This window comes from Serinus canaria, chromosome 14, assembly GCF_022539315.1.
Source record: "Serinus canaria isolate serCan28SL12 chromosome 14, serCan2020, whole genome shotgun sequence".
Lineage (NCBI taxonomy): Eukaryota > Metazoa > Chordata > Aves > Passeriformes > Fringillidae > Serinus > Serinus canaria.
The window spans coordinates 9,070,148-9,083,443 of record NC_066328.1 but is presented as its reverse complement, the minus strand read 5'-3'; the positions used below and the strand labels follow the sequence as shown (position 1 = coordinate 9,083,443).

At 38.4% G+C, this 13,296-nt stretch overlaps 2 protein-coding genes across 2 annotated transcripts in view; both read right to left on the bottom strand.

Moving 5' to 3' along the window:
* LOC103817675 (putative short-chain dehydrogenase/reductase family 42E member 2) lies at nt 1-13,292 on the bottom strand. The gene is made up of 12 exons (XM_030229636.2): nt 12,036-13,292; nt 9,866-10,101; nt 7,699-7,794; nt 6,867-6,927; nt 4,981-5,099; nt 4,557-4,632; nt 4,069-4,151; nt 3,424-3,561; nt 2,331-2,396; nt 1,472-1,535; nt 1,067-1,140; nt 1-864 (listed from the first exon to the last, which is right to left on the bottom strand). The coding sequence occupies exons 2-12, from the start codon at nt 10,094-10,096 to the stop codon at nt 661-663; spliced, it is 1,212 nt and encodes a 403-aa protein (XP_030085496.1). The 5' UTR covers nt 10,097-10,101; nt 12,036-13,292; the 3' UTR covers nt 1-660.
* The window catches only part of VWA3A (von Willebrand factor A domain containing 3A), a 30,823-nt gene continuing 29,603 nt past the window's right edge, over nt 12,077-13,296 (bottom strand). Inside the window, exon 35 of the mRNA XM_050980174.1 lies at nt 12,077-12,210. The gene's annotated coding sequence lies outside the window, so the exon portion shown is untranslated. The remainder of the gene's footprint in view (nt 12,211-13,296) is intronic.

Genomic DNA, 13,296 nt, shown 5'->3' with positions numbered 1-13,296 from the left:
GGTTCAGTTATTATTTATTATAGCATTGAAAGGATATATTTGATTTACAAACACTCATAATGATATTTATTACATTTTTACAAAGATTTAGAACAATACAATTATTGTACATAAATATGACTTTCACTCCTCTAATCACCTATTATTTATAAATATTTACTTTCCAATTTTTCCACTGTTTCCTGGGTCTCTGTAATTCCTCAGGCTAACTGACAGTAGCTGTAGCCATGGCTTCATCAGAAGAGTTGTTCAGTCACACTTTTCTTCACTGGAGCTACTGGACTTGTTACAGCACTGTTGTCCTGTGACAGTTCCTCTCCTTCCACCTTCTCATCCTTCTAAATAATCATTTTTAGAAAATGCTTCCCAGCAGGAAACATCACTTAATGAAGATCCATTAAAACTATTCCTGCACCCATTTGTGGTGGCCTCCTTTGCTGTAACACTGGGTTGCTCTTGAAGAACACTGCCTGATACATCCTATATTTTCACTATTCTAGTTGTTTTTTATTTGGGTTTTTTTTCCTTTCTTAATGAGGTCAGAGAGGTGTCATCATAGTAATATGAATAACAAAGTGGCTGAGGAATGTACCACGACCAGATAATTAATACTCAGAAACCAAATGAAGTTTTCTGGAGCAGGTGAGTGGCTGTTTGATTTTAGAAGAAAGAAAGAATGATCAAACTTAACAAAATGCCAAAAACAAACACCATTTTAAGGAATGTGTGATCTTCTTGGCAGGTAGGTCTTGTTTTCAGGTAATGATCCACAGAATCAGCGAATGAGAATTTCTTTGGTTTGTAACCAAGTTGATTTCGTGCCTTGTCTATTCGGAAAGTGTGAGTTACAGTGACATTCCACACCTAAAAGCCAAAAGGACACTTAAGGCAGTGACTTTAATATCCAATTCTGTAGAACTTGGATGAAAATATATAAACAGTGATATAAGAATGGAAACAGAACACAAAACAGAGCTGCAATGCAGACAATTCAAAGGGTGTATCATGTCCTTAATGAGAATTTGAGTCAGAAATATATAAACATTCTCTTTTTTTATATATTTACCTCATTCCTTGTCAAGAAAGGTGTAAAGCTAAAAACTGGCTTTAGTATCAGGTGCAAATATTCCATCACAGTGGCTGTGAAACAGAAATTACTTAATGAGACATCTGGTTAACAATAAACTGAGACAATGCTGATATTATACATCCTACAAGTCCTACTGGCAGAAGGCTCTGTTTTTTAATTTATAAAGTACATTATGAGTTTATGAATAGCCTTTAAACTTTATCTGCTATAAATATTACCACATGGCACAAATGATTATTCTGAATTAAAATAATTAGTTTAAATCATTCCTGCAATTTGGGCCCCTGCATTTTATAAAAGCACTACGTATCTTCATAGGAATTAGAAAAAAAAAAAAATCAAACGACCCACAATAATTAAGAATATATTTTATTTTTTTACCTGCTATATGAGCCAGAAGAACAGGAATATGTATCCAGGGTTTCCTGTAGCCTAATTTTTCAAACTGAAAATAGTATAAAAACAAAGAATTACAGAGAACTTATACCAAATTGAGGGTGTCAATGAGGCCCAAAAAAAAAAAAAAAATGTTGACAAAACTTGTATCTGAACCTTTTTTTCCAGCTAGTGTTCCTGTCAATACAGGTAGGAAGTAATTGAAGCCCACTAATCATTCTTTGGTGCCCACCTTCCACCCTTCATCTGCAATTGGACAGTAAAGAGGAGTAAAAGGCCATTTCCAAGGGGGAAGTGACCCAGACTGGAATACTGAACTACAGTAAATACAGGCCCAAGTTTCTGCTGCAGTCATTTTCTGTGCTGGCATTGCAGGATCAAAACTTTGGCATGCTCCTAGAATCCCAGCCCAATCATTCTGAAAATACAGTGTTGTCTCTTTTTAGCTTCTAAGATAAGATTCTGAATGGGCTTCCCCTCTGTGCTGCAGCTGATGCCAGGACAAAGGGATAAGCAATGGCTGTAAGAGTCCTGCCAGATGCCAGTGGCAGAGCTTGCCATGCATTGTGGGTTTGCTTCATGAAATGCTGTCCTGCAGCAGGTTCTGGACCTCCCAGCTAAATCCTCTCAAAGCAATAAGGCCAAACTCCATAGTTACAGGTGTTCCAAACTTCCCTAAACACCAGTGGAACTTTGGGATATGCAGGGAAACTGGACTGAGTTTAATGTTAAATAATTCAGTAATTTCTGTGCACTGAATTAATTTAGTTGGTCTGGTGTGTTAGTCAGTGACAGGACTTGTGCCCACACAGTTCTGGGAGCTGCTGGGCTGTGCAGTACCTACCAAAGGCACAATCCACTCAGAGAAGATGACATTTTCACCATCATGGATGTAGTAAGCCTGGCCACTCTGGTAAAGAAGCAGAGAAAAACAGTGACAAAACTGTGCACAGGATGGCATTTTCTGTCTCATACCTACCTACCTGTCATCATTTTGTGAGCAACACACCAGCATGCACAAGGTGAATGCACAGAGGAAGCTGCCTTCACTGGGCTTCCCTGTGGTAACCCCACAGTGCTGGTAGGGCCCATGGTGTTGAACCATGGTGTAGTGTAGATCAGAGCTCAGTTTCCCCATGTAGTTGGAGCATTATGTTCTCCATGATGTGCTGGGCACAAAATGACCTTTGTGAGTCCCACAGAAGGGGCAGCACTGATGGCATTTAACAAACACAGCTCTGAGTATCAGGAACACCTGAGCACCCAAGCAAGCCTGGGACTCTGGGAATGGCATCAATCTAAAACAGCTGTGTGGCTTCCAAGTGCTGAACTAATTGAGAACACATGGAGAGGTGTTCACCTGTATCCTTGCCTGTTGTTGTCTGTATGTTCCTACCAATCTAAATGAATCTGGGACCTTCAGGAACTGTGAATGAAGCAGCTGCTGCAATATTGTCAGTTCTATAATGCTTCACAGTCCTCAGATTGGTGTTGCAATTATGACCAGTGGAACAAAAAGAAAAATCTTTAAATACTGTCCATTAAAAATTGTCCAATCGCTTTTTGGAATTTTCAGCTCTGAAAATTCAACTGAATGCATCAGAATGGTTCCTCTAAATTTTATGCATCTAGGTCAGAACCTATTTTCAAGAGAATGACAGGATAGATTTGTTTAATATTGAATTAATGGTATATTAAGCTAATTAAAAACACAGTTTCCTCCAGTAACCCAGGAAATTGTCTTTTCAAACCCAACAAAAACATCATCAAAATATGAGTGAAATGTATTTGCATTTGCACTGCCTGTGCACTTGTGGAGCTACAGACCATTTCAGAGATTTTAGCATATGACTTTTCAGACACTCTTTGATCTCAAGACATCAAATATTAAACCTGTTTGAGAACTGAAGCTAGTGGTGATTATATTGTTTACTTACAGCTACATAGCCTTTCTCAGAGGTGAGAGCCTCAGCAGCCAGTAAATGAGCTTGCACTAGATTTCCTATGTGAACCCAGTTCATCTGAACTTTGTGATTCCCAAACTTGAAGTTGAAAAGTCTCCTCTGGATATTTATCTGTAGGAACAGAAAACACGAGATAACTACATTATTCCTTTATTATGCACTATAATATGATTTTGTCTCAACCCAAATACTTGGAATTTGCTGTATTTGTGTACAATTACAGCACAAGAAACCTGTCACAAGAAAAAACCCAAGTAGTGGCTGGTTTTGGAAATCAAAAATGGTTGCACTGATAGGCAGTGGAAAATATAGTGACATATTTTTTGGCAGGAACTAAAGTGCATATTTAAAAGACAATTTCCATTAAATGATGGGGATGCAAACCTAGTTCTTTTACCATGGCATTTCAGCCTTCCCCTTTTCACTGAGAAGCCCAGCTTGGTCCTGCCTGCAGTGCTGTTTTCCTGCTATTTGTTACCCTGCACCACATCACCTATCCCCAAGCTTTCACCACATTCCTGCAGGAATTGTTAGGGACTGCAATCAAGGTACTACCACTTGTGTTATGCCCTTACAACTACTTGTGGTGTCCTCCAGAGCTGACTACAAAACACATACGGCTACTCGAGGCAGGTGCCGCTGCTCTTCTGGTCCGTAGATGCCCGGTGGGCGAAGCACACACGTGTGGAGCTTGTCCCCTCCTTGGAGAGAGAGCAACAGGTGACTGTCAGACAGCTGTGGTAGCAGCAAAGGGCTGACACATATTGACTGAATTTTACACTGTCAAAATTAAGGCTCATTTTGACCATTCTGAGTGGTTCGGCTTCCTGGGAACTTGATTTCATTTCTGTGTGAAATTGAATTCAGTGGCTGTGACAGACCTGAGCTTTGCAGCCTGAAAAACCTTGGGCTTACAAGGAGAATGCACTGGACAGTGCTTACAAATTGGTATTTTCAGAACAGCTAATTATCCACTGAAGAAAGGAATAGAAACAAATAAATCCTTATTTCAGTTAAAGTATCCTATTGATAAATGAGCAACCAAAGAAAGGAATGCCCATTAGCACTACCAAATGATAGAAAAGCCCCAAATGCTTTATATGTACCTTTGAGTAAAGTTCCATTAGCAGCAAGGACCATTTGGTCTGCAATTGCCTTGGTTCTGGAATAATGATTAAATTGCTATAAAGAAGCAGAATAAGATAATTATTGAATCTGTAAAGACAACCTTATTGTATGACTGACATTTCAATCTAGCCAGCTCAAAGATATCAGCTGGGCAAAACAAAACTAGAAATAGCAAAATTTAGTAAATATATAGTTTGTTTATGACAATAAAAAGACTTACACTTTAGTGGCACAAGTTTAACTTCAGAGTGAATTTAAGTCCATTCGTATTCACTTAATTCATTTTTGTGCTGAATGTACTGAAAGCATCCCCAGTAAAACAGCCTCTGCTCTCAGAACAACCTTTACACAATCTATCCTTTGGAGCACAGTAAATGCCACACCATCCCATGGACAAAGTACCTTTTCCAGTGGAAAATATGGTACAGTTTCTTCATCTCCTTCTTCAATAGGATTCCCTCCAAACACCACATTCACTGTACTGGTGTATATCAGTCTAGGGATATTTCTTTGTTTGCAGACTACAGTGATACACAAAACAAATTATTTTAAAACAAAAATAAAGAGGGAGAAATAGCTGAATTTTATTTTTGAAAACAAACATTACAATTATAGAAAAAAAAGGTAATACTTTAATTTTAATGTTACCTTCTCATTTAATATAATATTATCTTCCATTCAGCTGGAATTTTTCATCATATATGCAAATATTACACATTGTGGTTACCAGATGTTTCATGATGAGGTACCTGTAACTCTCATATCACTGGATTGCAGTCACCAACTGGGTAGAGGAATTACCTTGGAGGAGGAAAAATTCCTCCTTGAGAAACCTTTCTTAAAATATGTTCATTTTACAAAGTGAATACAAAGGGGATGAGTAAGAACATTTGTTGTGGTACAGCCCTTGGAGCAGTGTGGGGAGCAGCCACTGCAAGGCCACTGGGTTACCCCTGTTCCATGAGCTGCCTCTTGCACCCCACTTTGATGGAACATGAAGTCACACAGGAGCACGGGTCAGCTCTGCCCACATGCCACAAAACTGCCTTTGTCTCAGTCTGTTCATCAGTGACAAATGGTGTGTTAACAGGAAAACACACTCTGCTAGTGTATAATCAGTTGTGCTTTAAGTACAAAGGAAATTAATGTTATTTGCAAAACAAAGACTTAATTATGGATTCCAGTGCTGTGTAGCCAAGACATCTTAGCTAAATTCTGCTGCATATCTGTCACTGCAAACTTGAATAATGTAAATTTCCTTTTCATTTAACAATATTTCTAGAGCTGAAGAGAATTAAAATGCAAACTCAGGAATTTTTAGAATTTACAGAGCAATCTGTTCTGCTGGTTCATTGGCTCATTTTGAAAAGAAAATGTTTATTGTTGTAAGTATTTGGGAAGAAATACAATAATAAGGTGTTTTATTGAAATGTAGATGAGCAGGTTCATGCTTTTCTCAGTGTCTTGGTTTGCTGGGAGCCTATGGAAATTTGACATGACATGTCTCTGTGGCTTTTTCTTTCTTTGTTCCCCAACAAAGAAGGCAATATGTGGCAGCTCCTCCTTCTAACTCATTTAGAGTATTACTTGCCTACTATTCAATTTATGCATTTTTTCAGTAATAACACACAGGCAGCATGAAAATGAGTCTAAATAAAAACTGATTTTGCCATTTTGCTGCCTTTTTTCCCCCACTTAGTTTTTGAGGGAAAACCAAAGAGAAGGTAGCTTTGGTATTTACAGTTCACTCAGAAATCAATCTTTCTGGAATTGAAGATACTGAAAGAGATCTACTGGCATCTTCCAGAGACAGTAGTTCAGAATCTGTGTATAATAAAAAGGGATCACAGTAAGCAGAAAGGATGGAAGGTTTTCTGTATTAATGTGATAAAATAATAGCTAAATATACTTACACATCTGTGGTGCCTGTTACCACATGTTTATGACACAACAAACAGTACAACAGCTCTCATGTTATTTCTATGAGGAAAGAGGATAACACTTCTCCATTACATAGAGTAAAGGCAAAAAATAACCTGTACATGAAGGACAGCTTTAGTTGGACTGCCAAGGAATGAAGTCCAGGTTGAAAACCTAACCCCAGTTTAAACCACTGGCAAATCTGCCAGCTTTAATGGGTCCTGCACACTCAGGTTGACATCATACTCTGACAGGAGGCAGAGGAGAGCCTCATTTTACTGCCTGATCACCACAGGAAACATCCAGTTAGAAAGTTTTTTAATTCATGATTTGGATCTGATGCAGAGAAAGAAAATCTAGGTACCTACCATCAATTATTATTTTTGTGCCTCCAACATTTATGGATTCAATCTGATCTTTCTTTTGAAGCTAGAAATAGAATTTGCACAAGATTTAATTAATCAAACAAGTAATATTTACAATATAATGGTTACAATTGCCAGATCTAGAATAGCTGAGGACTTTTTGTGATATATGTTACAGTTCTGTCTGTTTGACATACAGGGATTTCTGACAGTTCTCATTTTTATTGTCTCGTTCAGTATATGAGTAAGGAAAGTTGAAAAATGAACGACAAAATGCATCTAAAAGGAAATAATAATACTTCAATATTTTGTCACACTCCAGACAATCCATGATATAGAAATAAGAATCATGTGCAGGGGTGATGCTCCCTGAAAGCTTTCACAAGTTCTTGTTCCAGTGGCAATCTGTCCTGTTCCTAGAAATAAATTAGTAGGTTCATGATTTTTTTGATAACACCTTCTGTGACTATCACTGTAATTTAGCATAACATATTGATTGTGGTCTGTTCCTCATGACTGAGTTCACAAGAAGAAAATACATCCGTTTTAGTTTTAAAGCAATGCTGTCACTCTTCAAATCAGAGAAAAAGGCTACACCTTCTCATCCTAGACCTTCAAACTATGATCTTGTTTTTCTAGAATATTTTGTAGTACATTACTTTCACACACTGACTTTATTATTTTAGGAATACCTCCCTTATTTCTTGTATGGATGACTTGGCCTTTATAACAACTTCTGACATAAATATTGTAAAACTACATTCTTTGTAACAAGCAGACAGTGTTTTTCTTTCTCAAAAATAACCAAAGAAAACTTTAAGAAAATGGTACTTGCTTGTTCCAATCCTGACATTCCACATGCAGCTACATGGAAAACACAGTCAACCCCTTCACATGCTTTGAACACTGCTTCATAATCCCTCACATCTCCCTGTAAAACAAGAAAAGAATGGATTTTTGACAGGTGGAGCTCCTTACATTCTCTACAGAACTGTATTAACTAGGGCTAGAATGGAAGATCTAAAGGTATTCTGGTCTGTTTTTCACAGACAATTAAATAAAATACTATGAACAGGCAGAAAAAGCAATGACTAAGAATTTTGCCAGTATTTTGTTGCAAAACAAAGATGACTCTTGTTGGCTTCAATTATAATGCGTATTTTCACACTTAGTCCTGCAGCCTCCAGGCTGGCAAAACTTGTTTGACTTGAATGGGAGCAGCAAGTGCTTGAGGACTGGAGAATCCAGCCCCAGGGACAATAAATCACAGCAGGAAGGGTTCAAGTGTTTGCCTTGGAATCACCAAATATTTAAAAATATTAGGTATTTTAATTTTTCCTGCAATGAAATTGATAGAATAACATAGAGTAATTGATAGAATAATATTAAGAGCTAATCTAACCAGTCTTTAACTTGCAGCTTTTTTCTCCCAAGGTTGCCAAAGTATTTCACAAATACAGCTGACCTACACCTCCCACCCTCAATGCAATGTTACAGGAGCTAACCAGTGTAAACAATATCAGCCATCTCCAAATCACTGCTCAAGGCTCAAACCTCTGAAGTCACTTATTAATTCATTTACTAGGACTCCATAGTTCAATTTTCCAGGTAACTCTTCTACACTTCGTAATATTTATTCTTTCTAAAATGATTTATAAAAAAACTCTGTTCTAGAGGGTTTTTTTGTGAGATCTCAAGTCCCCTTTAGAAGATGTAAATTTGTCATCAGTCCACAAACTTAAATCAAATTATGTGGACTTATAGCATTAACAAATCAGGGTTATGGTGTCTGAATGGTTCTTCAATAATACTTTATCCCTCTTCTATATTCTGTAAAAGTTGTTTATGAAATTTAACTTAAAAACATCCCGGGTCAGACAAGTTCTACTTAGCCTGGTATTCTGCTCTCCCCAGAATCATCCATCCCCCTCTGCCTCCCTTCCACCTGCCCCAGAGAGTGATGTAGCCCAAAGGAGAAAACCTGGCATCACAATGTCAGCCTGCAGGACCAAGGTCCTGTCTTCCCTTCCAGCTTTGCCATCAACTTCCCAGTTCTAGCAGGGCTGGCAAATGCTCTTACAGTAAATGTTCAGAAAAGATCAGCTGAGCAATACCCTGGGTTTAGCCAGAATTTGTGTGACATGACAGGAACACCCAGAAAGTGCCCCCATAGCCCAAAACTGAGCACCTGGAGCAGCTGTGAGAGGTACTGGGGAATGTGTCCTCCACACATGGCAGTGAGCTGCCAAATGCTGGAGACCTCTTGTGTTCCCCCTTTTTTCAGACACAGCAATTCCTGGAATTGTTAAGAATCAGTGCTCATAAATGGGTGCTGCAGGAAGAGCGTGAACAGGGCAAGCAAATGTGGGGCTTTCCCCAGAGTGCTATTCTAGTCTTGAAGCATTTTCATGCAGAAAATTTCTTGAGCCTAATTTAATTTATCTATTCAGCAGTTTCCAATGGAGCCAGATTTTTCTTGAGGCTTTGTACCTGCCTTTTACCCTCTGCAGGAAAAGCCACTTCCTTTTGTTTGTACTGAACTGACTCCTCATTCCTGATGGCCTTTCCTTCTTGTACTGGATGGACAGTGGACAATGCCATTGGAGCTCACAGCCCGTAGAGCTCTCCCACTCCTGAGTCACCTCTTTCCCAGCCTGGAAATCCCAGAAATCCCAGTTTCCTCAATCATTCTCTGCATGGCAGTCATTGCCCTCTCTTGGCTTTCACCTTTTTATTTGAAATCATTCCCCTGTGCAGGAACCTTTGTCCCTTCATTGTTCAGTTTCCCTGGGGTGCTGAATGGCACCTCCCAGCAGAGCATCACTGGTGACACTGGAGACACCGGGACCCTGTTTGCCATCCCTTAATCAGGTACTTATGCATGCAAGGACCTTTTACCACAGCTACTTCTTGTCCTGAAAGGCTTTTCCATACATGTTTTAATCAAGGATCCTTAAGAGGAAGCCTTGGTAATGAGCATTAGACGTGTAGCTCCAACATACCTTGAAAAAATCCGCTCCGTGTGGAATTTCCCATTTAGGTTTGTGAAGATCAAACAGCACAACAGCAACTCCTGAGCTGACAAGGGCACATCCCAGATTGTATCCCAGGTAGCCTCCACCTCCTGTCACCATTGTCCTGCTGCTCCTGGGAGCCAGCAGCCCAGCAGGCTCTGTCACTTGGCTCTCACAGGGTGGGCTGCTGTGGAGCTCTTCTGTGGATCCCTCTGGCATCACGACTGCAACAGAGAAGATCTCTTGAAAATTCCTGCATAATGCTTTGAGGTCTGGGTAATTGCAATTACTTGCACATTACAATGCTCCCATCCTACTTTTATTATCTTAGTATGTTTGAAATGTAAAAAGTCATCATTTTGGTGATGGGTTTTCTATGTATAATGTTTAATGAGTCTGAATACTTTCATATTCCAAGATTGAATCTTTTCCTCATATCCCTAAATTTTATATTATATAGAAATGAAATTACAGGATTTTAGAGCCATTATAATTACCTAACCTTAACAGTTATGATGGCATTTTTTAATACTTGGTTTAATCAAACATTTTATTCTTGAAAACTTATTAACTTCTGATATATTAATACCAAATTGATGTTATCCTACTAGTCAGGAAAATAAACCAAGACTTTAGATGAGGCATATAAGAAAGGATCCATTCTAGTTTTAAAATCAACTTTATTTCACATTTGGGTCTTTAGCAATGATAAAAGTTTGTTACCATTTTAAGCTTTTCTAGTTATACATTAAATATATTTCATTTTCTGTCCAGTTCTCACTAACTTTTGACCATATTGTTCTCAGTAGGGCATTCATAGACACCTAAACCAACAAGGGGCAGAAGAGATAAGCCATCTGCCCTGTGGGTTCATCTAGTTGGAAAACTGATTAGAATATCATTCTAGGATAACAACTCCATGGGAGTTACCCATCTGTACACCTTATTCTGTATTGCAAATTAGTTTATTCAACATTAATCACTTGTCCACAAAATTTAATTTTTCCACACAGAAAGCCCCTGTTGTCCTGATTCCATGCTTGGCCTTTGCACCGAGGCTCTTATACCCCCAAACAAAAATCCAGAAGAAATCTGCAATCAGTCGTGTCCCCATAAAGTGGGAGCCCAGCTGGGTGCTTGCAGCCTAGTACAGGAAAATGGACCCAATCTCTGCAGATTATTTTGGTTTTCTCATAGCTGGAGAGCTCCTCATATGAGAGGAGCCTCACAGTTAAGTACAGTTTGCTCTCAGCCATTTACACCAGGCTTCAGCAGAGCCCAGGCAGAAATGGGGCAGGGCTGGGAGCTGGCAGCTCTGTGACTTCCAGGGTGACAAAAAATTCTAGAAAAGTAACACAAAATGCAGCCACAGCACACAAAATGATGGACTACTTTAGCCATTGCTCACTTAATATTTTATAGTTTTGTTTGTGATATTCTCCTTATTTTATATGTTGGGTTTTAGATTTCAGACAGGAAAGGACCATATTCTCCATGCTGTTACATGGTTTTAACACCAATGTCAGCTCCCTCAATTCACTAAACTGAGTGGCATAACAGTGTAAAACACAATCTCCTTATGTTGAAAAACATCCTAATAATTCAAAATTGAAAAATAATCCATGTTTCCAAACAAAATTTAAATTACAACTAATGTAATACAACTAAAACAAGTATGCTGTTCTGTTCAAGCAAGGAAACATAAATTTGTATCTCTAGAGTAAGCTTTGCAGGAGTTTTAAGCCATATAAAATTCTTTTGCCTTGTCTTCTGAGAAAAATCATCTTTTTATACACTGTAAGGAGAAGCAAAGTCAAGTTTATCACTCTTCCTTAAAAATCACTAATAGCATTAGTATATTAATCTGCTTCATGGATGTAGAAAATTGTTTTCAAATTTTGAACATAAACAATTTTCTTTTTGAAAATGCTTCTTTTCAGAATCCATAACTTTCTTTTTTCTCTGAATTTATAGGAGCTATTCTTATTTATTAATGTATTATGCACGATGAGCATAGTCACATCTCATGCAGCACATGTAGCGTGAGTTGCTCATAGCTCCCCTACTGTCATTTCAAATATCAGAAATGTTCTAATTACTTCCCATAAAAAGTTAAACACATCAGGTTTTTAAAAATAGCTAAAGAAGTAGTAAGTACCCTTGGTAGAATCCTGCTGTCAGTGTCTCCCAGGCCTTCCTGTCCAGGTAGGAGGGTGAGATGTCTGTGCTGGACAATTCGTGACTCAAGGGCATCAGGTGCTCTCAGGCAGACAGAGAAGTTCACGTGTGCTCAGGCCTTTTGCTGTTCCTGCTCCTTTGTAGCTGCTGGCTGGCTGGGAGCCAAAAAAAGGGCAGGGCTTAATAGGTACATAATTTACGTTCCTTTTCAGGAAAAAAAAATTAAAAATTCTCCACATCAGACCATTCTTAACAGGATGGTAGCTCTCACTTACCTGGTAAAAGTATATGACAGTGCACAAAACAAATATGCTGTGGGTACCATCATTCTGTAGATAAACTACTAGAGAAGGAACAAAAATCCTGTTTGCAGTGCTACTCAGCACTTTCATCCTGACTTTTATATCTCCATCCCCAACCCAATTTTGTATTTGCAGAGAGGCTTAACTGTAGGCACATGGGTTGTTCTCTGGCTTCTAGGATGAATAAGAAGGTAATAAACTACCTTGTACATAACAGGAAAAGGTGATGTACTGTTAAATAATGCATTTTAGATGAATGATGAATTAATGAAATTATTCATGATATATGTGCACTATCCTAAGATTTTAAAGCACTTTTAAAACATATGCGTTTGCAAATTAAACAATGAGAAATCAAAGCCAACATTTTAAAATGGGTGTGTCTAAAATTAAGACTCAAAACAGTAGTTAAGATGCTAAAGAAACACTCCCACATCTAAATATAAATTACTACAATTTTCAATGTTTGCATGTTAGAAATATCTCAAGTTCATAGGTAACCAACTGCAATTTAAATGTAATTTAATGTTCATGTGCTGACAAGAACTCAAACTGACACCTAGGCAAATGTATTTTCACATAACGTGGATGTTCTAAAGTCCCTATTGTTGGCATGAGAACCAGAATATTGAACCTGTCAAAATAATCTGCACTTCTTAGATTGCTGAGTGAGTGACAAGCTCAGCTCACAGGAAAATCCCCAAGAACACCAAACTGTCTGTTTTGAGCTGTACTCAGCCCTGACAGCTTTTACCAGTTAATGCAGTAAAGTGTCCATTCTATCCCTAAACTATTCCAGAACTCCTTCATAAGTCAAAGGATATCAATCCCTCACTCTTCAGTGAAATCTAACAAAGAGCACTTGAACTTGGCCTTGGTTTCCACCTTGGAAAGAAGGGGACACCTCAGAGGAATTTTCAGAACTGGGATTTTACACCT